Raw genomic sequence first — 26,133 nt, forward strand, 5'->3', positions numbered from 1 at the left:
GTCTGATGAAGTCTATTGATCCTTTCTCAGATAATGTTTTTAGATATATAAAATCTTTCAGTTTAGTATTTTTCCATTGTGTTCAACTTTTTGTGACCCCCTTTGGAGTTTTCATGACAAAGATAATGGTTTGCCATTTCCTTCACCAACTCAGATTTTACAGATGAGGAAACTGAGGTGAGCAGGATTAAGTGACTTGCCCAGGGTCACATAGCGTCACATAGCTAATAAGTATCTGAGGCTACATTTGAATTTAGGAAGATAAATCTCTTGATTTATCTCTCTATCCACTGTGCCATCTAACTGTCCCCAAATAAAATGTATTGGATTACAAAGGAAACCAATTATGTTGAAATAAAGATATATATTTTTTTCCCTGAGTTCAGAGATCTCCAGAATCCATGGTTAAGAACTTAGTCTAAAGAGTTGTTGTTTTTTCCTGTCATCTCTCCACTTGTCAAAGAGATCAGTTCAAGCAATTTCTAGGCTCTCCTTACTGCTTGTGCTATTTGAAGGTTGTTTTTCTTCATTGATGGGATAGGGAATAAAAAATGTTTAATAAACTTGTTTATCTAGTATTCAAAGAAGTAGAAAGTTCATAAATCCATTTTGGCCTTTTGTTCTATTTTGATGAGAGACAGAAAGCAAGTAATCAAATTGTTATTATATTTATTTAAAAACACAAATGTGGCAATTTTGAGTATTTTAAGCATAGTATAGGTTCATTATAATCTATACCTTTTATGTGCACACGAATAATTAATTTTCATAATGACAGACCTTAAATAACAATAAGATCTCAAATGTTTTCTCAATTTTCAAAGAAGTATTATTATTTTCTTTGTGGTTTGTATAGTTTATCATATGTCAATACTAGAAAACTGGTGATGTATGGAGTGTGTCCTCCACTAAAGTCTTATCCCAGTGTCTCATTCTGGCAAGAAGGTGACCCTGAGTCTTCAAGGTCTGTACTAGTACTTTGAGTACAAGTTAGCAACAATTTTTTTGTCTCATGTGATATAGAGAAGCACATAAGAAAGAATTGGCTGCCAGGCAACAGATTAGTTCTGGACATAGCAATTCATAAAACCATCTACTACTGCATGATGGTAGTCATGGATTTGAATGCCACGTGTGTACTCTGTTCTTCATTCTTCAGCTATTTTGGTCAAAAGGAAATGTATTATTATTTTTTTAACTAATAGTTAAGTGTTTTAAATGCAGTGCTTAGTAATTATTTGGAGAAATAATTATTAAATGACTACTGCTTCTGATCTATAGGTGCACAGAAGATGGATGCCCACATAAGAAATTCTTTCATACACGCTTTCTTATGCGGATGAGGTTAACTCCAGACTGTTCCAAAATGCTGATTTCAACCTCTTCTGGTTATCTTCTGATTTTACATGATCTTGACTTAACAAAATCTTTAGAGGTTGGAAGCTATCCAATTTTGAGGGCAAGAAGAACTACATCGAGTTCAGGTAAGGCTTGCTTTTTTAGTAAAAAGTTTCTTAGAATTCGAAAGACTGTTCTAAGATTATTAATAAAAAAAAAAAAAGGAAAAAAAGACATTCTAGCAATCTAGAAGACTGAATGAATATCATTGAATGAAGAACTTTCAGAACATTATTTTTGTATCATTGATATATAGTGTCCTTCATATATCTGGGTATTTTTTAGTCTGTGGTTCTTTACGAAGAGATGTTACAGGAAAAATTATTAAATACACAAATGTTCTTAGGAATTTTCAAAGGAAGATTCAATATGTAATCATTATAGTTTTTTATTCCATATGTAGTATTTTATTTCACATGTAGCCTTTATCTTAGAAGTACTTGATAAGTGTCACATTAATTTCGATGAACAGCTGTTTGTCAGTCAATAAGCATTTATTAAGCACTTATGTGTCAGGCACTGTGCTAAGCTATGGGGATATAAACAAGTCAAATATATACTTCTACCTTCAAAGAGGCATTTTAATGGGTGCACTCATATATATATATATATATACACACACACACACACACACACACACACACACACACAGAGAGAGAGAGAGACATGCATCCACATATGGACACATATGTCCTAACACTTATACTATTGAAGACACATGCATCCACATATGGACACATATGTCCTAACACTTATACTATTGTGGAAACCTTTCCTTCTTTTAGCACTAGACTTATTTGTGACCTCAGAGGGACTCCAGTCTGGTTAGTACTCTGTGGTTCAGCTATAATTCTAAAGATCTATTCATTCATTGTGTATATTTTGCATACTTAAGCAGATTACAGTCGCTCCATATCTCATATGTTATAGTGGCCAAAATAATTATATAATAACAAATTTTCTTATAAATTCCAAAGTTTAAACTAGACCTCAAATGATATATTGAAGCCCCTTTCTCATGGTGGGGAACACTTGCTAGAGCCTGTGTAGCTTTTGAGAACCCAGGGGTATTCCCATGCCACAAAGAGGCATTTAATAGGATTTGAATGGAGAGTAGTTGAGTTATTTAATGTGTTTAGTAGGGTTTTATGAGAATCTGTTATTTATATTATAGCTTCTTTGGGGAGAATGTGCTAAATTCCTATAAACTGAAACATTAATTTTTAGAACACATCATCTTTGGAAGTTGAGATAATCTTAATCTAATTCTTTGAGATTATTAATTTGTATATATAGACTCTGTATAGCAACACCATTAATCCAACTGGTTTATTAAATGGAACCCTCCTTTTGTCATTGATGATAGATAATTTGAGTTTATTATACTTTGATTTTCATAATCTTATCGTGTGGTTATTCTCTTCTTCGCTGTAGACTGTAACCCATTTCTACTTGTTCTTGTGATTTTTGTCCATATTCTTCTACAGATCTTCCACAAAGGATTTACTCAGCAAGCTGTCTTCCCTTGTGTCTTTGAACATTTCAAGAATACTGGTGCAGCTCTTAGGCTGTTTTATACATTTATTAACCGTGTTCTTCATATCTGACTTTTCCCAACTCCATTTCCAATCATTCAGTTTTCTCAGTAATATCTTATTCCACTTCTTAAGCATAACTCATCATAAGAAATGTTATAGTCTGCTTTTGTCTTCCATGTGTCTCTGTTGCCCTTTAGATTATACCAACTTTTAGCCTTAAAAGAATTGTAGTATTTCAACATTTATAACTATGTGGCTTTGTCAGAAGAACATTTGTGTTTAAAAAAAAAAAAAAGGCAGTATTTTTTTAATTATTATTTTTTATTATAGCTTTTTATATATGAAACATATGCATGGGTAATTTTTCAACATTGACCCTTACAAAAACTTCTGTTCCAGCTTTTCCCCTCCTTCCCTCCACTCCCTCCCCTAGATGGCAGGTTATATATGTTAAATATGTTAAAGTATATGTTAAATACAATATATGTATACATATTTATATAGTTATCTTGTTGTACAAGAAAGATCCGATTTACAAAGAAGGTAAAAATAACCTAAGAAGAAAAAACAAAAATGCAATCAAACAATAACAGAAAGAGTGGAAATGTTATGTTGTGGTACATAATTCATTTCCCATTGTTCTTTCTCTGGGTATAGTGGGTTCTGTTCATTACAGATCAATTGGAACTGATTTGGATCCTCTCATTGTTAAGAAAGCCATGTCCATCAGAATTGATTATCATGTATTATTGTTGAAGTGTATAATGCCGGTTCTGCTCATTTCATTTAGCGGCAGCTCATGTATGTCTCTCCAAGCCTCTCTGTATTCATCCTCTTGGTCATTTCTTATAGAACAATAATATTCCATAACATTCACATGTCACAATTTATTCAGCCATTCTCCAATTGGTAGGCATCCCTTCAATTTCAAGTTTCTAGCCACTACAAAAAGGACTGTCACAAAAATTTTTGCATAAAAGTCCCTTTCCCTTATTTAATATCTCTTTGGGATATAAGCCTAGTAGTAACACTGCTGGATCAAAGGGTATGCACAGTTTGATAACTTTTTGAGCATAGTTCCAAATTGCTCTCCAGAATGGCTAGATGTATTCACAGTTCCACCAACAATGTATCAGTGTCCCAGTTTTCCCACATCCCCTCCAACATTCGTCATTATCTTTTCCTGTCATCTTAGCCAATCTGAGAGGTATGTAGTTGGTATCTCAGAATTGTCTTAATTTGCATTTCTCTGATCAATAATGATTTGGAACATTTTCATATGACTAGAAATAGTTTGAATTTCTTCATTTAAAAATTGTCTGTTCATATCCTTTGACCATTTATCCATTGGAGGATAGCTTGAATTCTTATTAATTTGAGTCAATTCTCTATATATTTTGGAGATGAGGCCTTTATTAGAACCTTTAGCTGTAAAAATGTTTTCCCAGTTTATTGAAAAGAATATTTTGAGGTCATTAAAAGTACTATTTAATTTTTTAAATTCAGTCCACTTAACCTCTTTTCTTCATGTTCTGTTCTAGAATTGAGCCAATGTCCACCTGCAGCATATTTCTTGAGATATAAGTATTGATTTTTATATTTAGAAGTTTAATCACTCTCATTAAATTGCCGCAGCAAGATCAAAAGAGCCCAGAAAATACCTCAGTCAGTACCTCATGCTGACTATATAGAATATATAGAGGAGATCTTGTTGGAGGTGATACAATTGTAAGCGCACATAAGGATATAACTGAATAGGTATATTAGTTATCTGAAGGAGAAAAGGATAAAATAGAGGTAGAAAAAAAATCTTGGGATCCTAATACTGGGGGGAAAAAAAGTGATCAAGAGAATGTAAATCAAGGGCATCCTTGATGAGGATATTAGTAGAGAACAAGTAAACTTTCACAAGACATAATCAACCACCAACCACATCTTTTAATTCTCACAATTAGCTGATAATATAGAAAATTATAAGATCTAATTGTGTTTATTTGTTAATTATGAGAAAGCATTTGATTCAGTAGAATCAAATGTCTCCTTACAAATTCTTTTATAGCAAGTTGTCTCCTATCCATAGAGCAAGATCATTCAAGATTCCTTAGAACATGTAACAACAGAAATTACCCTGTTCATTAATTGTCCAATAATAAACATCCAGCTAGATTGAAAACAAAAACTTATATTAGCCAAAGGATATTTCCCACCTTGGTGGAGGAGATTCAGTGGGATTCCCTGTGGATGGTTAGATCCTCTAGATTAGTGATGTGGAACTCAAATAGAAACTCATGCTACATAAAGTCTAAGAAAACCACAGATAAATATTATCTGTGTTATATTTTCATTTGTTTTGTTAAATATTTCCTAATTACATTTTAATTCATTTTGGAGCAGCAGGCAAGGAGTGAGTTGGTTACCTTTTCTCCAGATGCTTCTGTTTGTGGATGACAGTGCCTTGTATCATTTTAGTAGCCTTCCAAAAGAGTTATAATCCTTAAAAGGAATTTTGGCTTGTTTATCCAGTTGGTCATTTAACAAACATTTATAAGTATCTCCCCTTTGAACCTGGTAGTGAACTAAGCACCAGGTATACAAATACCCCCCCCCAAAAAAAAAAAGACACTCCTTCCCTCAAGGAGCTCACTATCTAATGGGAGAAGACAATATACAAAATGTTACTGAATGGGGTGTGGTCTGAGGGGGAAGAGAGAGAAACTCATGGTAAATGAAGCTAACTGGGGGAAAAGTCTGAGCTCTAAAAAAGGAGGACTTGAAAGAAGTTAGTTGCTTTGTTCGCTAGTCCTCCAGTCAGAAGGAAAAGGCAACTGGGGATTCTGAGAAGCTATTAAGCATCAAAGGCGAATCAGTTTCTAAGACGGTGAGATTTCAGGTAATGAGCTTTTTTGGGGGGGAAGCATGTTCAAGGAGTTGAAACCAAGCAGAATAGCTGAGGCAGAGAGACCAACAACAGGCTATTTTAGTAGTCAGGAAGGATGAAGGCCAAGGCTGAGTTGGTGGTGGTGTCAGAAGAGAGAAAGGAATACTTACAAGAGATGTTGTAAAAGTACAGGTGGCTACAGATAGAATATGTGAGATGAGATGAAGAGTCAAGGATAAGTCTTTGTGATTGGGACAATAGTGGTACCCTTCACAGTAATAAGAAAGGTAAGGAGAGGGGAGAAATTGAGGGGAAAGTTATGAATTCTCTTTTGGACATGTTGAATTTAAGAAGTCTGTGATACATCTAGTTAGTTCCAAAAAGCAGTTAGAAATAAAAGTGGAGGTTTTGGCAGGATAAACAGATTTAAGAATCATCAGCATGGAGATAATAATTGAATCCATTAAAGCTGATGAGATCAGCAAGTAAAATATCACAGTGGGAAAAAACCTTGGAAAGGATGTCCACTGTTAATGGGAGGAATATGGACAGAGTCACAGAAGTGATTAAAGAATGGCAGTTACTGAAATTTGAACATTAAGTTGGATGAACATTTCAAAGAGCTTGTCTAATATCTTAGGCAAACATAATTATGAGTTGGTCCCAGAGCTTAAAAAGAGAATTTGTATTGCTTTTAGGAAATTGCAAAGCTTCACTTGAAAGCAAAGGTCCATCTTTTCAATGCTACCTTTTACTGTATTTCTGTATAGTAATGTAAAGTAGCAGATAGAGAGCTGGCCTTGGATCCAGGAAGACATGGCTTTAAGCTGGGTCTCTTACAAATGCTAGTTATGTGACCCTGGTTAAGTCATTTAAACTCTCAGTCATCTAGGCCCTCTCTAAGACTTTCAAGGTAGAGGATAATTCAACATTAATCCTTGCAAAACCTTATGTTCTAATTTTCCCTCTTTCCCTCACCTCCTTCCCTAGAAGGCAAGTAGTCCAATATATGTTAAACATGATAGAAATATATTTTAAATCTAATATCTTGCTGCACAAGAAAAATCAAATCAAGCCAGAAAAAAGAGAGAGAAAAAATAAAATGCAAACAAACAATAACAGAAAAAGTGAAAATACTATGTTTCCATAGTCCTCTATTTGGGTATAGATGGCTCTCTTCATCACAAGATCATTGGAACTGGTCTGAATCATCTCAGTGTTGAAGAGAGCTTTGTCCATCAGATCAATTTAATTTTCTTAATTAATTGATTTTGTTGTCACTGTTGGTAAGAATAAGTCATTAGAAAAACTGATATCTATGCCATTTTATATGTATTTTCCTTCTTGCTATTTTATCTGTAGATGATTTTTGATAATCTAGCTTTACTTATTCAAAACATTGTTGCCATGTTTGTTAGTTATGGCAATTTCTGGGCTTTTTGAATCTTCTTGCTGGCAAATGCTTCATTTTGATAAACTTTGGTAAAAAAAAATGGTTGATAACTGTCTTTTTATTAGTTTTCCAGTCTTTGCTATCTGAAATTTAATTGAATTGGCCTGGTTAAAGCTATTAGAGTTGTATATGGTGTATTCTCATATTTATCTTTTCCTCTAAGTTAATGTAGATTTTTTACCTTTGCTTGAAGGTTTGACTGCACATCAACATATGGTTCTAAAGTTCTACATTGGTAATTAGAGGGTGGTTTTTTTGTATTTTTGCAAGATTAATCATTTTTCCCTTTTTTGGCAAGAAGGAGGGTAAATTTTGGTATCTGCCATATCCAATACCTCAACTCTTTTCTGGGAAAAAATAAATTTTTCAGTTTTTATTTACTATTTCATCTTTTGCAACAACTATTGGCTATGTGCTTTAGTTATCTTATATTAATCACGAATACTGTTAAGATATCTAGGTGGTGAAGTAGACAAAGCACCAAGCCTAGAGTCAGGAAGATTCATCTTCCTGAATTCAAATCCGGTCTTCAACACTTACTGGCTATGTGACCTTGGACATTTACTTAACTGTTTGCCTCAGTTTCCTCACTTGTAAAATGAGCTGAAGGAAAACTCTAGATGGTGTTCTGAAGAGTTGAATGATTAAATAACAAATACCCCTCACATTCCCAGTTTCTAAAAGTAACATAACTCACTAAAATTATATTAATATTGAAAGAGTTGTTTGTAACTATAATCCTTTTTAGCTTTTGTGCGCTCTCTTGCTCTTTCTTTCTCACTTTAGTATGGAGGTAATGATATGAGAGACCTGCTTGTATTTTCATTTACAATTAAAAGGACAACTTATTTGGGGGCATCCAGAATGGATCGCATGATTAGAAGTCTGTGAGTGGGCCTTAAGATTTTTTTTTTTTTTTTTTTACAGTTACTGATTACACAATTTACAAGCATCCTAACACCCTTTACAATTCTAACAATCCTTTGCAATTAAAAACATTCCTAACATGACTCTTAGTGGCAGTTCCTAGTAAGGTGCTAGCTTCTGTTAAGGTTTTATTGCTAAATATCTCAGGCATGCCATTCTTTTGGGGTCTGGTAAAGACATGTTGACAGTATACTCAGTAAAAGATTAAAAAAGTGGGTCTGATATTTAATGCTAGGCTTAGGATTAATGGCAAGGATTAATGCAGGTTGTTTGGTAGGCTGGAAAATAATGAAAGATGGAGAAAATTAAAGTTTTTAGGTGTTTTTTTGTTTGTTTTGTTGCCAGAAATTGAGTTGATCAGCTTAGGTGAACATTGGAAACTGGTCTCCAGGGAGAAAATGCCTACCATTTCTCCAGCAGATCTCCAACTGCTCTTCAATAATAATTGTCTTATAATTCCTGACTTGTCTAAGATGTGAGCTGTTATAGTTTGGAGGCCGGATTTTCTTGGGGTGGCCAACTGTCTATTCACTGCGTCATGGTGCCTCACAAAATAAATTTTGTAGTTGGGGCTGGATGGGTGGGTGGAATATTTTCTAGAGTCCCAGAAATGGAGGAGACCTCAGAGGACATCCTGAAACATAAATTCTCTCTGTAGCATCAGCTAATCTATAAGCAATTATTAAGCATTGTAAAGGGCTAAAACTTTTGAGTAGGTGCACTGGATTCAGACAACTTAGCACTTAATGTTAATTACCCATTGGACAATACTTTATTAGCTTATGCTTGAAAATGGCCCTTCTCACTATTCTGTGCTGGCTAGATCTTTTGGTGTATACGGAGAATTGTTGGAGGGATTAGGGGGTAGAGTAGGATAAGCCAGAGTCACTTTGGCAGTAGTGCAAGAGAAAGAAGGTCATGGATATCCTGCGTCCATTCCCTTGACTTCTACCCCTAAGACCAAGGGACTTTTGCTTATCCTGACTCCAGCTGATTCTAAGGCCTCCAGGGCGCTAACTCGGTCCTCACAAAGCACTCACTATGTGCCAGATAACTTGGAAGTAGTGTGAATTCAAAGACAAAGAGTTTACTAGTTCCTGTTCTCAAAGCGTACATATATATGTTGTGTGTGTGTGTGAATGTGTGTATATTACAGACATACATGTACACACATAAACATATACATATGTGTGTGTTTATGCATAAGTATAAATAAATATAATGCACATAAATACACACATACATACTTCACAAATATAATACATACTACTTGCATCAGAACTGTGATTGCAAGGAGTTCCTACTGAAGAATCCAGAAAAGAGCCTTTCCTATTAGCAGACAGGATGTGGATCATTTTCTAGTAAAAGAAATTGGAAAGAAGCAAATTAGGTAAGAAGAGAACCAAGAGAAAGCTTCATCACAAAAGAGCAGAGAAGAGACTATTCCAGAGCAAAGAGTATTCAATAGTGTCAAATGCTGTAGAAAGTTTTAAGAAGGATAAGGACTGAGAAAAGACCTTAGAATTTTTCATATAAAATCACTGGTAATTTTGGAGAGAGCAGTTTTAGTTTAATAGTCAGGTTGAATGAAAAGTGATCATGATATAGTGGCTGGTGTGCTGACCTTGAAAGGAAGATGATCTGTGTTCAAGTTCTACCTTTTTCACTTACTACCTTGATTTTGGAGAAGTCATTTTTTTCTTTCTTAGCCTCAATTTCCTCTCAATAAATTGAGCAGACTAGATAATCTCTAAACCTTGAAAGGTCAAGCTCTAAATCCATGATCCTTTATATTATTTAAAATGGTACAATGTTCTTGGTTTTAAGATGATTAATAATTTAAAAAAAATTTTAATATGCTTTTGAAGTCAGATTTCATTGAATTGGTCCCAACAAGGAAATTCAAGTAATGAATCTATTCCTTTTTTATCATTAGAAAACAGTATGCATAATGCAACAAATTATTTTCATTGAGACATTGAGTATAGCTATGGTGGAAAATGTTCTGCATTTGGAATCAGGAAGACCTGAGTTCAGATTCTCTCTCCTATACTTACTACCATCATTACTATGAACAAGCCACTTAACCTCTTCAAGTTTCTGTTTCCTCATTTGTAAAATGGAGGTAATAATACCGTAAGTACCTAACTCATAGAGTTGTTATGTGGTTCAAATGAAGTAATATATATGATAAACACTTTACATAAGTTTAAGTTGATTAGACTCATATATTTAACTTACTCAAATTCAGAAGAAATGATGCTTTAACCAAAAGTTTTTTGTTTTCCTTTTTTATTTCAATTAAATCTTTTAAGTTAAAAGAAGGAGATTTATGTAAGGAGGCCAGTGTTTGGGTTATATTTGCTATATTTAATCTTAGTTGCAATGTGACATGTATATTTATTATGATGTACTTTGAATGCTATTTTAAAAGAATGGTTCAGAAGTAAGAAAAAAAACTCAATAGGTTACATCATCGATTTGTTGCATTTACCTTGATATTCTTTTGTATTTTCAAGATGCGACTACTTCTCCAAGTTCATCTACTCCTAGAACTTCTGGTTCACCTTGTCATCATAGTGATTCTGGTTCACTATCTGAGAAAAATGTGTCAAGATCCTCTCAACGAGAAGGTGGGTAAAACAATAAGATTTCAATATCTTGGAAAAGTTGATTCCATGAAAAAAACTGATAGTTTTCTCTTTGGTTTTAATCCATAAAAATGATTAATCTCAGTAAACTCTAAAAATAGTTTACATTATTATTGTTGAATTCTTTAGGCATAGTCATTTATTGGAATTTGTACTACTGTTTGATTATGAAGAGATTGTGTCATCTAATCTGGAAAAGAATGTTGACCCTGGAAGTCAAAAGACTGAATTTAATCCTGGCTTTGCTTCTAATTCTCATCTAGTTAGTTTGTGACTAGATGATTATCTGGACATATCATCTGATCTCTTTATCTAGCTCATATTTAGTTGCTTTACAAGATGATAGAATAAAAGGAAATATAATCTAATCCTATCCTTTCTTTCCCACTGCTTCTCAAATTGAACATGATATCTTTCCTATGCCATTTCTTTCTGTAATTTAGGTCCTCTTTACCTTTAAATTCTACTGATTTTATAAAACTTCTCAGCCCACAGCACTGTCTTCTTCTGAACATCCCTAACACTTTGGACCTCATGGTTGTGAGAGTCAAATGAGCTAATATATGTATAGTGCTTTATAGACTTTGTCAGTTTTAAACTTGGCATTTATATTAATAAGCCCTTTATGTGCATTAACTTAAAAATGAAATATTTTATTAGAAAAATGACTAAATGTCAACAAAAGAACTATAGTTATTCTTTCCCCTCTCCCAAGTTGCTATTAGAATTCTTTGTCCATTCATTTTCATAAGTTTGTGGTCTTTCTTCTGGTTCTGCTTTTTTTTTTTTTTCCCCCCATGCTGTTTTGTTCTTGAAAAAAGTCTGTCTAGATTTATTTGCATTCATCTTATTTGTTCAACAAATTGTTATATAACAATTGTTATATAACACTAATGTACCACAGTTTGTTTAAGCATTTCCTATTGTTGGATACTTAGGTTGATTTCAGATATTTACCTTCACACACAATAATGCTATGAAAATTTTTTTAACAGATAAGGTTTACAATTGTTAACATTAACAAGCTATGTTTTTGAAAATAGAATTATTGGGACCAAAGACATGGCAATTTGGTAACCTTTATTTTCTATTGCCAGATTGCTCTCCAGAAAGATTTTATGTAGCTCTTTCTCCATTATACTGTTAGCATTTTCATTAATTGATTAATTTATTTAATGCAGTGCCAATCAATTTTAAGAAGCTCCTAATTTAAGGAATAAAAAAATGGTAATGAAATTTATGTGTAAAATATTAAGAACATTAATGAATACACTGTAAAGAAAAAGTAATTGTAATCTCAAATGGAATTCTAGATTCTAGCTGGATAAGAGACATAACATAAAAAAAAGAAAACCTCTAGAAGATAAAATGAAATATTCATCTGAATCATAGGAGGGATGAGTTAACAATACTGCTTATTAACTTTTCATATTTAGCTATCTTATCTTTTAAGTTGATTTTCTGAGAATGGAAACTATAAAGGTTTATAAAAGTAGTTGAACAACTGCAAACCCATGTTTTGATTCCTACTATAGTACATGTTCTAATATCAATTGTATTTACTGAATACTCTTGTGTTTAGCATTCTTAAACTTTTTTGTTTAGGTGTGTCACCTCGTAATAGTCTTGAAGTTTTAACACCAGAAGTTCCTGGTGAGAGGGATCGTGGTAACTGCATTACATCTTTACAACTACATCCTAAAGGTTGGGCTACCCTTTTACGGTGTTCTAGTAATACAGATGATCAGGAGGTAAGAAACTGAAGGTTTCCATCTTTTGAATGTTCTTGAAAAAGTTTAAGAAGCCTAAATATCTGTATTCAATCAGAGGAACATGGAAACAATAACTAATCAATACAGGGCCAGTTTTCAGAAAAGGCATACATAGCAATGTATCATCTTTTAAGGCTGATCCTTAGAAGAGTCTCTAAACCACAGATAGAGTTGCAGCCACATAGGGATAAGTCAAATAATGCAATAAAGTTTTCTCAAATTTCTCTCAAAACAGATATTAGACTAGACTCATAATTGAATAAAGGGAGAAATAAGTTAGAAGAATTGAGTCACAAGGTGGAGTCAGTGTGGTTTGCTCAATTCCCACTACCACTTACTATTCCAATCTCCTCAAAAGGCATAGGGAAATAGGACTCAAGGGGACTGCCTTTTTCTTGATATTTTTTGAAATTAGAGGCTTGGGCAGCCTCTGTCTTCAGTGCTTTAAAGTGCTGTACATAATTGGATTTATTATGGTAGAGAAGAGGCTAAAAAAACCTTCAAAGTAGAGAATGCAGTCACATTAGCCATTGTTCTTTAGATGAAAGTCAGATGGAGATTCTGAGACATATATTGGGAAACTACCATTATGCATATCTGTTTTCTACAGTGATTTTATGAATTCCCTTGGTTAAAAATTTTTCATAGGCTTTAGAGCAGAAAGAGACATAGAGATCATCTTATCCCACTAAGATTAGAAGCCAGGTCCTCTAAATACAAATCCCATGTTTTTTTCCTCTACATGATGATGCTGAATTTGTTAAATGAATTTGTTATTTTAAAAAAGCATTTGAGAGTCACTAATTTTCATTTCCTTTCTTCTTTTCTTTAGTGGACCTGTGTCTATGAATTCCAAGAAGGTGCTCCAGTACGACCCGTCTCACCTCGTTGTTCTCTAAGATTGACTCATTATATTGAGGAAGCTAATGTAGGCAGGGGGTACATCAAAGAACTTTGTTTCAGCCCTGATGGTCGAATGATTTCTTCCCCACATGGCTATGGGATCCGCTTATTGGGATTTGACACTCAGTGCAATGAACTTGTTGACTGCTTACCCCAAGAAGCTAGTCCTTTGCAGGAAATTCGTTCTCTCTACTCTCACAATGATGTGGTTCTGACAACCAAGTTCTCTCCTACACATTGTCAGATTGCCTCAGGGTGCCTTAGTGGACGCGTATCTTTGTATCAGCCAAAGTTTTAGGCACAACTGACATCAAAAAAGGAATTCTTCTGGTGTTCGACTTCTAAATTACTTCAGTTTAGGTGAAGTATTTTCTTTATAGATCTTGTAAGTGTGGTTCAAGATCCTCATTCCTAGGGGTCCATGAACATCCTAACAATGACATAGGAGTACTCAGTCTAGCACTGGATGTTTGATATTACATCTCTAAGTCAGACTCTATGCATTGTCTTTCCTCTTCAGCATTCCTCTGCTCCTGCTGATCCTGTGCCATTGTTCCTCTGGTTATGTTGCACAGTAGCTCTTGTCAGGATTTTTCTTTGGGTGTGACTCTTTGTAGACATTGAGCAGGATTTTTGGTTGGGGTAGAAGAAAACTGGTCCTAGTACTGAATAAAACCTAGAACTTTGATGTTGGCATATTGGTTGTTACAAGCGAAATTTTATCTTGTCCTATTATTTGGCCCTTTTAAATTGCCATTATTTCACTATAAAGACTAGATAATGAAAATGTTCTCATACGTATTAGATTAGATTTTATCATAATGACCTTTGAAGTTTATTAAAATTGCTATACTAGTTTTCACAACATGAGGGATTTTATTGTAAAATACTAGAAAAATGTTGTCATGTCTCTGTAATTTGTTTCCTTTGTGTGAAGTTAAATTGCTAGTTTCCTTACTGTGTATACTTGTTTTTATTGACAGCTCTGAGAAGTGAAGAAAGGGACTTTTTCCTGTGGTGCAAAAAAAGGTTCTGCTGGCTTAGCAGAAAGCATTTATTATTGAGATGGGAGAAGCATCATTTAGACACTTCTGTCATCTTCTTTGCTGCAATCTATATAGTGTAGTAAAAATTGTTATACTACCTGGGGCAAATCAATGAGTACAGATGCCCTCTCTTACTCTGCTTTCTTCCCTTATTCCCATTGGGGAAAATTGTGTGTAAGAATGCTGAGTTCTTTGAGAACTCTTAATTTGTTTCATTAGTGTTATATTTGTTAGTTGAGAACTTCAGCACTATTTCCAAGCTAATTGTCTAGTTATAATATTATTGATATTGTGACTGTATTGAATGAAATGTAACATAAGAGCACATATTGAATAGGTTTCATATTTAAACCAGGGCTGCAAGTCCTTTCCCCCTTTTCTTTTCCCTCCTTCCTTCCTTTTCTTCTTCTTTTTTTTTTATCATGGGCCTGAAAATCATTGGCCTACGAGCAACAATCAAAGGCCATCTGCAAGAAATGACAATTATTCACAGGTTGCCATGCCAATGCAAACATCCTCCCACTCACTGTTATTGCTAAGTAACTATCATTGGTACTTGCATGTATTAAAATATTACTTTAGTAGATCTATATTTGTAGAATACTTGTGAAGAGTTAGATTATAAATTAAGTAGTAGCTCAGGCCTAGCTCTTGGACCAGAGAACACATATCCCAGCTTAGGCAGTAAACTTCAGAACTACAAAAATATTGATATAGTTATACCAAATGAAGCCAGTTTCAAAACCTATTGAGCCAATTGGATTCTAAGAATTTCATTCATAAAGAAAAAAGGGTATTTTTTTTTTGTATCTTAGTATTTCAGTAATCAATATATGTGACATTTCTTAATAAGCCCTCATAACCAATCATTCAAATGTACAAATGTGCCTCATTTTAGCCAGTAGATACATTCCTCATATTTTGGGGAAATTTCTGTCCACTCAATCATTTTCTCACTGATTTGTATTATATAATTGGGAGATGCTTTTCTGTAGAAAAATGTTGCCACAAGAAATAATAAAAACCACTCTTGTGCATGCAGAGAACCTCTTTATGTAATATATTTAGAGAAAAATAATTGGGGGGGGGAGGGGAAGGTCCTTAGACAATGCTACTAGCCAAAATAAATGAAGCCACAAAATGCAATTTATTACATGGAAATTTTAAGTATCATACCACAAATTGTGTCCTCTTGGGACAAATTCATCTAGGATAAAACTGTCAAGTCATGTTTCTTGGCATTTTACAATTCATTTATTGGCTCTCTCAGTAAAGATAATTATTGGTTTTTAAGAACTAAAGGTTTTTTGAGATTTGAAAGATTTTTGTCTTAGGGTGGATGGATAGTGGCTGTTAGTGACTGTCATGCTATTTAGTATCCTTAGAAGTTCGTTATGGAAAGTGTTGGCATAATTTTCTGCACAGGTGGGGTATTAGGTACCCACTAAAGACTCTTCTCTTATGTTTTATTACCTTGAGCATGAATCCCACTTGTGGCAAATTAAATCTTCTTTAATTGGGACACAATTTCCTAACAAATGCCTCAAGGAATAAGTAGATGTTATATAATGAAAGTGGAGATAAGCCCCAAATAAAAAATTAAAATTTTAAGACCTGCTTAGACTTTGTAGATCCTAAATTTTGTTAATAATGTTCTGTAATGACTGCACAGTAACCAGCATGTATTAAGTAGAAAAAGAAAACAGCATAAGGAGTGTTGTACTTTACCTAAAGCAATGAATTTTTTTTTAATTTCTATTTCAAGTTAATTTTTTTCAAATTAGTTACTTCTTATAGTAATAAAAATTCAATCTGTTGTTATTTCATGTTAAATCTATTCATTTTTATTCATAATAGGTTATAAAACTTAAAGGTATATTGAGAGTATTCCACTTTTAAAGATTTTTTTAGTTCTCACCAGCTTACTTAAATGTCATGACATATTGTACAGTCTATTAAGAGAACAGAACTTTTGGGTTTTATTGAGGACCTTGAGTATAAACAAATGTATACATAACTGCCTGCATTCAGGGATAGAGGAGTGGGTGGCAAATTCAGTTTTAATGTGTGTTTAATATATTTGACTAAAGGTGCTAAAGTATTTTTTTCATTTGTTCTCAAACTATTCCTAGATTAGATACCAATATTACTTGATAATAACATACTATTAGGGGGACAAGTAACAAAAAATGTTATTAAATTAGTCATTCATTGGTAGATTTTACTCTGGAAAAAAGATTTTTTTTCCCCCACTTGATTTTATTTTCTAGAGCAGATAATAAAGGAGGTACAGAGAAACATCGTAATAGTTGATGACAATCAAATATTTGTGAACTAACAATAAATGATGTGTAAAATTATGTACTTTAACCTATCTGGTATATCTTTCCAAGAATGAATTATTACACACAAATTAATTTTCCAGATAAAATTTATGCCTTTCAAACATCACTTTGGATTTTAAATTTCCAATATTTACACTTCCTTACATTCAGGATCATTATGAATGTAAGTTATTGAACAGTAATGTTCTTAGAAGATATATAGAATCATAAGCCACTATGATAAATGACCATGGACTTAAGACTGTGGCTTTTTCAGTTGTCTTTTTCTAGCTGTCAGTGTTTGCCTTGAGCATTGAAAAAAAAAAAAAAAAAAGTCCTGCTTCTAAACTACTGTGAGTTGAAAAAAAGACAACTAAGCTTGTGTTGTTAAAAAGCAGCTACAGAATTAGACCTGGACTCTGTACATTATCTTCAATGTTAGTACATGCACTATATAGATAATCTCTATTTTGACCAGTAGTAGTTACCTCTGTATTTTTCATGGTTCTTAGTAATGAAAAGCTAAGTTTTTTGGGAAAGGTTTAGATTTGACTAGTTTTCACATGTATAAACCTAAATATCCACATATGCAAGAATGAAGGCTAAATATATTCCAAAATAAAAATTATAAAACAAAATCAGAAAGAAGTGGATTTGGAGTCAGCAGCCTGAGCTTGAATTCCAGCGGTTACTACCTATGTCATCTTGGCCAAGTCAAATCTCTGGTCCTCAGATTCCTAATCTTTAAATGAGAAAATGAAGGCATTGGACAAGATGGTCCCTTCTAAGTCTGAATCTATGGTAAATTGAGTCTGAGGTTGTATAGATGTATTTCATGATTTTATAAATATGGAAAAAAGAACAGAAAATACAACTAGGAATTATATGTCTGATTAGAATAATACTGAAAACTTTCCACATGTATAATTGCATCCTTAAAACAAAACTTTTTAAGTCATTATCTTACCACCTGTAGGTAGTCTGTTATACTAAACCACTTAGCATTAGAAGAAGCCTACACATTTAAATCCCATTGCAGTGCATCATGCAAATTTGTGACTTCCTGTGGTTTTCCTTACCAAAAAAAAAATATTCTGGATTTGAATGGTTCCTAATGCTTAAGACTTACTTATGTGAAGGCATTTGAAAAAAAAATTCATTTTACTTTTGTGCACAGCAGATATAAATATAAACAAAACCTGAAAATTTCATCCAAGAATAAGTATATATATGTGTGTGTGTGTGTGTGTGTTAATTGAGTCCCAAAGTGACTTTAGGAAAAGCAGGCAGAAAAAAATGCTATTTCTTCATATTCCATAATTTACTTTCATTTTAAAGACAAAAAATTACATAAGACTTAAACAGTTCACTTCCTTTGTGATTATGTAATAATTTATCCATCCATCCATTTATTTATTTATTTATCTATCTATTTATTTATTTATTTATTTGTCCTAGCCTGCCTTAGGCAGGCTCCTTCCCTTCACAAAGCCAGACTTACTGTGGATACTAGATAGCTTAACCCAGTCCAATTTACTTCTACAGATTATATTTACTGGTAATATTCTTATTTACTTTTTGGATCCATGATGATTTTTAGTCCTTTAGGATTTTAAAATCAACAAAACCATTATCTGACATCGGGTTCTCTTGTGAAACTTATAATTTGCAAAAAGTTTACTAGAAAAATCAATTTTGGTCATTTAAAAATAGTTCTTGAGGTTTTAGTTATATTTCATATGGGATTAATCTTTATTATAACTATGGAAAACACTAGGTATTTATATTAGAAGTTAGGAAGCAGCTGTACTTCCCGGCATACTTTTTGTGTCTGGATGGCACATTCTGAGCTTGAGTTTGTTGTGTTCATATTCTCAGCTTGGAAATAAAAGGCAATTGAATATGTAGTTAAATTCTACCTCATAACAATTACATTCTACCTCTTTCTTAATTGAAAGAATAAAACGATGAAGCATGGCTTTTTAGTTTAAACAACCCAAGAGTACACTTTTAGCTCAGAAGAAACTACATTACAAACTAATAACAGAGGCAGTATAAGTATAGTTTAATTTTAGTGATATGTTTATGTGGTGTTTCTAGGAAATATTTTACATTAAGATAAGTTGTATCCTGATTTTCTGACCACCTACAGGTTTACTTGCATAAATCATTCCTTGTATTGTGTGATGTACTTGCTTTTTCCAATAATTCACATTTCCATAGCACTTCAGGCTTACAAAACACTTCTCACAACACTGTGAGTTGGGTAATCCAAGTATTATTTCTACATTACAGAGAAAGAGAGAGGTCCAGAAAGGATAAGGAACTGGCTCAGTTTCATACTAGGGTCACAAATGGGTTTAGTTTTCTGATTCATTTAGAAAAGCTGTTGTAGTTATATTTATTTATACTCTACTGAAAAGAAATTTTCTATTTTCAGTTAACATGATTGATTTGATTATAGAGTTCTGTCAGCAAATTACGAAAGTTTGAAACTCCCATTGTGAAATATGTGAAATAAGGATAAAGCAAGGATGGTTTTGTTTCTTTCTTTTTTTTTAAACAGCTCTAAAGCCTCATTTTTCATGGGATTTTTTTTTTTTTTTTTTTTTTTGGTGAGATGGTTTTGATTCTGGAAGATTAAAGAATGGTTAATAGAATAGAAGTTCATATGTTCATAGCAGTATTATGTATTAGACTCCAAAAGAAAGAAGAGTTAAGTGTCTGTATAGTTTTAAGTCTCCTTCTATATCTATGCCAAGATGTGTGCCTTGCCACATCTCAACAATAAAAAAAATCTAGACACTGGTAATTAAAATATTAATTATCTAAGACAGAACAGCCATAACATTAGATGAGCAAGGCTGAAAATAACAATTCTACAACTGATTTAAGAAGTTGGTGCTGGTTTGGGCATATCTAACTTTTAGAGGAAAATTCTCTAATTGCTCCTTGTTGCTTGCTACTCTTAAGACAAAAGATTAGAATAGCATTTCTGATATTGTTTAATATGGATATTATTAAGCTACTAAATAGCTAACCAGTTGTTATGACTCTGTCTTTGAACATAAAATAATCTAGGAGACTATCATTTAAAATCCTAAAGCACTGCTAACACAAAAATGATTCTGAACCTCATGCTTTTCTTTAAAATCTTGATAGTGGTTTGAACCATACTAGTTTTTTTAACAGAAAAATGGAAAAAGTTAAAATTATATCAGAGCATTAAAGAAAATAAAACATTAGAACTTTTATACAATTAATAAACACTAAAATTATATTCTATTAAATTAGTGCTTTTATTGGAAAGGAGGTAGACAAGCTATCATGTTAAAACAGAAAATTGTGCTTCAGGTTATATGAAGTGACAAAGTATTGGATTTGTTCTGGATATTTTCTTATCCCTAAGCAATATGAAATTTGTTCATTTTTTTAAAAGCTAAGATTTAATTTTCAAAATAGTGCAGTTAATCTGGGTATTTCTTTCCATGAATTGATGATGAGTGAAATGAGCTTCTGCTGAGAAAGACCAAGAGAACATTGAACACTGTAACAAGATTAAGAGATGATGGACTTGGCTCTTTTCAATAATATAGTGATTCAATGCCCTTCCAGTAGACTTGGGATTGAAATGCCAATTTCATCCAGAGAGAAAACTGTGTAAATTAAATGTGAATTGAAGCATAGTATTTAAAAAAAAAAAAAAATCTGGGTATTTCATTAGCACAGCTTGTTTTAGGCATTGCTAGACTGATGGTTTTTGAGTAGATATCTCTTCCTAGGCAATTTGGAAACCATAAGTAAACTTACTGATCACATCCAAAACCCCTTTGAACAAAGCAGAAAATTACCTTTCTATGTTGTGACCTACCCTGAAATTTGGCAATCTTAGGGAATGAGGGAGATTTGTAGTCAGCTTTCCTTCTATAATCTGCTTTAACTGGTCATCAGTTTTGAAATGCATAATATTCTTTTACAAGATTTGTGAAATTATTAGAGCTCATTAACCAATCTGCTAGAGACATTAATTTGGAACTAGGGACTACAACCTCCTTAACTAGGAAACTTTATTTTTGCAAAATTTACTAAAATATTTTCTGATGCCAGCAACTACCTACTTTTTATTTCAAGGATTCACTGGTATTCTACTAATACCTGTTTTGTCTTAAGGTTTGGGGGAAAAAAATTGCCAACCTCTGGTAAAGTCAATTTGGACTTGATCAACAAACATCAATGGACCATGCACAAAATCTTTCTAATTGGATAGGCCTACCAGAGCTTTATGCTTTTACCTTTGCTCTGACTTTTAACACAATCACTTCCATATCACTATGAAGCATATACCCATCAGTGGAATATTAATAATGGATTATTTACTTGGATCCAATTTTTCTGTAGACTTATGCTGTCTCATAACTAACTTGTTAAGTCAGGTAGGTAGATATGAAAAAAGTTAGTCCTGAATTAAAATTTTCAAAAATATGGCCATCTTTTTTATATGTCACCTAATCAAGGCAGAGTATATTTCCTTTCACCTGTTTGTTGTGTTAACAAAAGGTATGCTGTTTGATCAAATTCTTAATAACTTTCCATATCAGTGTGACAATGTTATATAAAGTCTCTTCATTTATGGTTTTAATTATTTTTTCTTGAGCTAAAGTGTTTCTTAGGCACTTTTGTTTGTTTAAGGCCCTTGCCCAAATCAAGCATTTAAGTAGTGTATTTTGACAGTACGCTCTGTCAGAGTGCCAATACAAATGACTTGTTCTTGTATTGTTCAGTCAGTATCCATCTTCATCTCTGGTTAGAACTGGTTAGAAGTTCATTTCTTGGTTAGAACTACAAACTAAACAAAAACCAACAGCCAGAAAGGCAGGCAGTACCTTACTGGATATGGATGAAAATATTCAATAAACAGGCTGTTTGTATCTAGACTTTTATATATAAGACAACCACAACTTATCACCAAGTTTTAAACTACTTACTCAAGGTACCTAAGATCATATTAGAAATCCATCTACATCAAATAGTAACCTAAATTTCAGTTTCTTTTCTGTATTGAGTTTAAATTATTACTCAAGGGAATCATTTCCTTTAAAATTATTTCACTATGTGGTGTCCTTCATAGTGCTACACGTACCTTGGTATCTATACTTCCCTGCCACTTAGTTTGCTTTGACCTTTACAGAGGAGAGGTAAAGAATCAGGGATTCAGCAAGGAAGGCTATAAATGAAGCTTGAAAACCTAAGTATATCCACACTTCACTGGTTCTTTGCTTATTCCTAAAAAAAAAAAGGTTAAATACTTCTTTTACTAATTAATTTTCAATAAAATCCTTTGTAACAAATCAGTTCATCAATTTTTATTTCAACATAAGTTAACTAGTTTATTAGTTTATTTTCTGCAGTTTGTAATAAGCAGAAGGAAGCAGGAAGGTTACAGAATCATCTTCCTCACAAGAAATGCTGAGTAGTAAATGTTCTAAATGGCAATCATTTTGCCTTTAATCATAGGAAAGAAGAACCTAGAGAGGTGCTATATACTTCAAACTAAGATTTAAAAATGAATGACCTTCATAGCATTGCTTAGATTACAAATGCTTACTTTAAAGAATATTCTCTCCCTTCACTTGAATTGGAAGAGGCATTGATGACAGCCTAAAAACGAAATCTCCTTTTAAAACATCCCAGCTGAGTAGGCATTGGCCTGACTGCAGAACTCCATTATGGAAAATATACTCTCAGGAGACTTGGGCTTGAATTCATTCTTCAAACTCTTACTCGTTGATCTTCTACATAGAATTATAGTCTTCTGGGACCAAACAAAAACAAATCTCTTTCCTTTTCCTTGAGGCAGTCTTTTCATATATTTGAAATTATCAGCTCTGACCCTCTTCCCCATCTTCTTTCCCATGCTAATAAACATCTCCAGTAACAAACAATCTCCTGTATTATTAACAGTTCTCTATTCTGATGTCTCTCTTTTGGATACACCATGTCAGTGTCCTAAAATCCAGTGTATAGACCCAAACACTAAAGATGTGAACTTGCTAGAGCAGGAAGTTAAGATGATCATTGCCCTTACTCTGGGCAACTATATTCTTAACTAAATTTGATTGGATTAAGTTTTTTTGGTTTGGGCTTCTACATGATACCGTCTATTCAAATTAGGCTTGCAGTCAATAACACCTCAAGGTGTTTTTTACTTGAACTGGTGCCTAGCTTTATCTTCCCCAATTTGTGCAAATGATAAAAAATCCAATGTAGCACTTCACTTGGATGGATTTATGATCTCATCTGTGTGGGTACTGCTTTACAGCAATGCAAATCCCAACTTAATCCCTGTCTGCATATTCTATGTTACTAGCCCATCTTTTCCCCTGTGGGCCTTAAGCTTGATGTTGGCTTTGCTCTTGCTACATGACAGGCCTGTATTTTTCCTAGCCATGTTATTTGTGCAATGATGATATTTCCTTACATCCCTCTGCACAATTTACTTGTTGGTTTGTTGCTTGTTTATGCTTTGTCCCTTTTCATTACCCTTTCAGTGATCCTCAATTTCCTAATTCTTCAGAAATTAGCCATACAGTATCACCAGGAGAATACTGTCTTTAAAAATGGGCCTTTGTTTCAGCAAGAAGTTTGGCATCAGTGAAAAAAGCATCTTGCATTTTTTCAGTTCATTCTAGCCTTCTTTGCTCTTGTTCAATTATAGATGGGGTTCATGGTCCATTTGCAGCATCTGTTCAAGATAAATGGATCAATTCTATGGCCTATCTTATCATCTGTACAATCATTCTTGATCCAGTTGGTTTTTTTCTTGCATTTTAAAAAAGTGGCATTTTCCTGTATTGAATCAAATGCATTTTTATAATCAATAAACAGTAAGCACAATGAGCTCAGTGTATTATTTGTACCTTTGAATCCTTTATCTACAAAGATAAGGTCATTCTTTCTTCTATAGAATAGCGTACAAAAGATTTCTGGTTCCTTTCTCAAATCTTAAAAATGTCAATATGGATATAGATTATCATATAAATTTTTGTAGTGATGGGAAAGTGGGTTATGTGAGTAATTGCTAACATTCTTTTTTTTTATCATATTTTTGTGATAACATCTTCGCATTTATAGAGTTGGGTCCCAGAATACCGCAACACCTAAATGTCGGGACAAATATCTTTTCCCAAGATACTTTGATGAATCTTGAGATTTGAAACACCTTCAAATTATCCTTAAACCCCCACTGCAAATTTGATGTAGTTGATCATTCTTGTTTTCTTCAGTGTCATTTTCAGTTTGTTTTCCCTATTAAGTTTCTCACATTTCATTCAATCCACTTTTCCAGCATATGGTCACCTTTTTAGATCCTTAGTATATCATTCACAATATTCCTCCCAATTTTGGAGACATCTACAAATTTGGTAAGAGTGCCTTCAGGCAACTGGATGGTGCAGTCTACTCCATCTTTTCTATCCATTTTTGGTCAGATAGGAGTCTGAGGGGTTAGCACAATAAGTATAAAAGAACAAAAGAAAAATAAAACATCTGTAAATTCTCATATTGGCTTCAGAACACTTCTAAAACTAAGTAAGTATTTGAGTCAATAGGCATTTTACAGCATAAAGATCAGTATTTCTTACAGAGACTAGAGAGAAAGATCCCTTTGGAAGGCCCAAGTTAACCGATTTCCTTAGAAACTTTGGTTCCTTACCAATAAGAGTCAGATATGAAGTGACTATTACAAGTAATTTTCTCAGGCATGTGTGTCTTTATTCTTTACTAATGAGAGTGATCAAATCCTTTTATGCTACTTCCACTACAAAATCAGATACATTTATTTGAATTTTTATTTTTATTTTTTTTACATTTTTGATTTAAAATGTAATATTGATGGAAATGTATGAACTATCATTTCAACTATGGGCTATCTCTTATATCCCATCTATGATCAAAGGATTCTTCTTCATGCTTGAGAAAATAACTAGACACTTAAGTCTTATAGATCTTGGCTACCCTGTATCTTTGACTAAACCTTTATCACTGCTAAGATAGCTGGGTTAAAATATTTTTTTAGTAGGTGCTGCCATCTAACATATTTTCCTACTCTTAAAAAAACGTCAAATTTTAGGTTTTTCATGACATAAAAAAATTTCCTACTTTATTTCTCTTATAGTTTAAAGTTTGATTAAAACAAGGAATAACTTGTTTTAAAAATTATTTTACTATATATTTTAGAAATGTCATTTATGTAGTATTTTCAAATATTAGCATTTAACTTAAAATAATACTCATAACAGACTTAGTTTGAGATACTTTCTAGCATGATAAGATTGGTCTATGTTAATATTACTATTATAATGCAATTTTAAAAAGTTGCAGACTTTTCATTTTTTATGCAAGGACATTATCTCTGGTTTAACCAATTACTCCATTTAGGAGGATATATATCCTTTAGAGACTTTGTGCAAATGTTAAATCCCATCTATTGAGGCCTTAATTTTATGCCTACATTCACATACACTTAAAATATTTGAATGGCAAGGGCAGAACATTTAGCAAATCTATATCCATTTCATCATTCAAAAGGAGCCAGCATCTTAAGAACAGAAAAAAAGACTCAGTTAACGTCTTTGTAGTTTGGTCAGGCAATAAATTAAAGCTTGTGAATTTTACTTATCTGAGAATTCCTTGGACACTTAGACCTGACTTCTAATTTATCCAGAATTACAACAAACCTGGTTATATGGTTTCTCAGATGTTCAAATTGTAGAATGCTCAAGTGACAGTTGAAAGCAGTGGAGCAGTCGAAAACTATCAAAAGAAGAGACAGGAGAACTCAAAAATACAATTTTGAGAGCTTATAATGTAGGCTTGAATAATGGAATACACCTAAGTGGGCAACAAGATCTTTACCAGCAGACTATAACGATGACTCAGTGCTCAAAAAAAAAGGTTCCATTTAATATCTTCTAATTAAACTGGACAACCATATAATAGATTACAATAATTTAGAAAATTTTAGTGCTTATAGTACTAAGCTTCAGATATGTGGAAATTTAGGAACTAATCTCTAATGCTAACTAAAGGAGTTATAATTATGTCTTCAAATAAAAATTTGGCATAGTGTACAAAAAATTGTATATGGATGAACTTCGTCAGTTAACATAAGTGGAAAGTGCTATAAAGAATAGCATGGAAATAGTGGAAGAAAAGTAAATACTTATATTATGATAAGGCAATGAA

General features: G+C 33.0%; 1 protein-coding gene across 5 annotated transcripts in view; it reads left to right on the forward strand.

Moving 5' to 3' along the window:
- The window catches only part of DCAF10 (DDB1 and CUL4 associated factor 10), a 54,223-nt gene that overhangs the window by 23,531 nt on the left and 4,559 nt on the right, over positions 1 to 26,133 (forward strand). For 4 of the 5 annotated variants that reach the window (XM_074281801.1, XM_074281800.1, XM_074281798.1 and 1 more), the window contains 4 exons: positions 1,282 to 1,484; positions 10,714 to 10,827; positions 12,451 to 12,596; positions 13,450 to 14,385. In XM_074281801.1, the coding sequence (XP_074137902.1) occupies positions 1,282 to 1,484; positions 10,714 to 10,827; positions 12,451 to 12,596; positions 13,450 to 13,818 (832 nt within the window). In that variant the 3' untranslated portion in view covers positions 13,819 to 14,385. Of the gene's footprint in view, positions 1 to 1,281; positions 1,485 to 10,713; positions 10,828 to 12,450; positions 12,597 to 13,449; positions 14,386 to 26,133 lie in introns of those variants that run through there. The other variant, XR_012484684.1, reaches the window with a different exon arrangement.

The sequence above is a fragment of the Sminthopsis crassicaudata genome, chromosome 1, assembly GCF_048593235.1.
Source record: "Sminthopsis crassicaudata isolate SCR6 chromosome 1, ASM4859323v1, whole genome shotgun sequence".
In the NCBI taxonomy this organism is placed as follows: domain Eukaryota; kingdom Metazoa; phylum Chordata; class Mammalia; order Dasyuromorphia; family Dasyuridae; genus Sminthopsis; species Sminthopsis crassicaudata.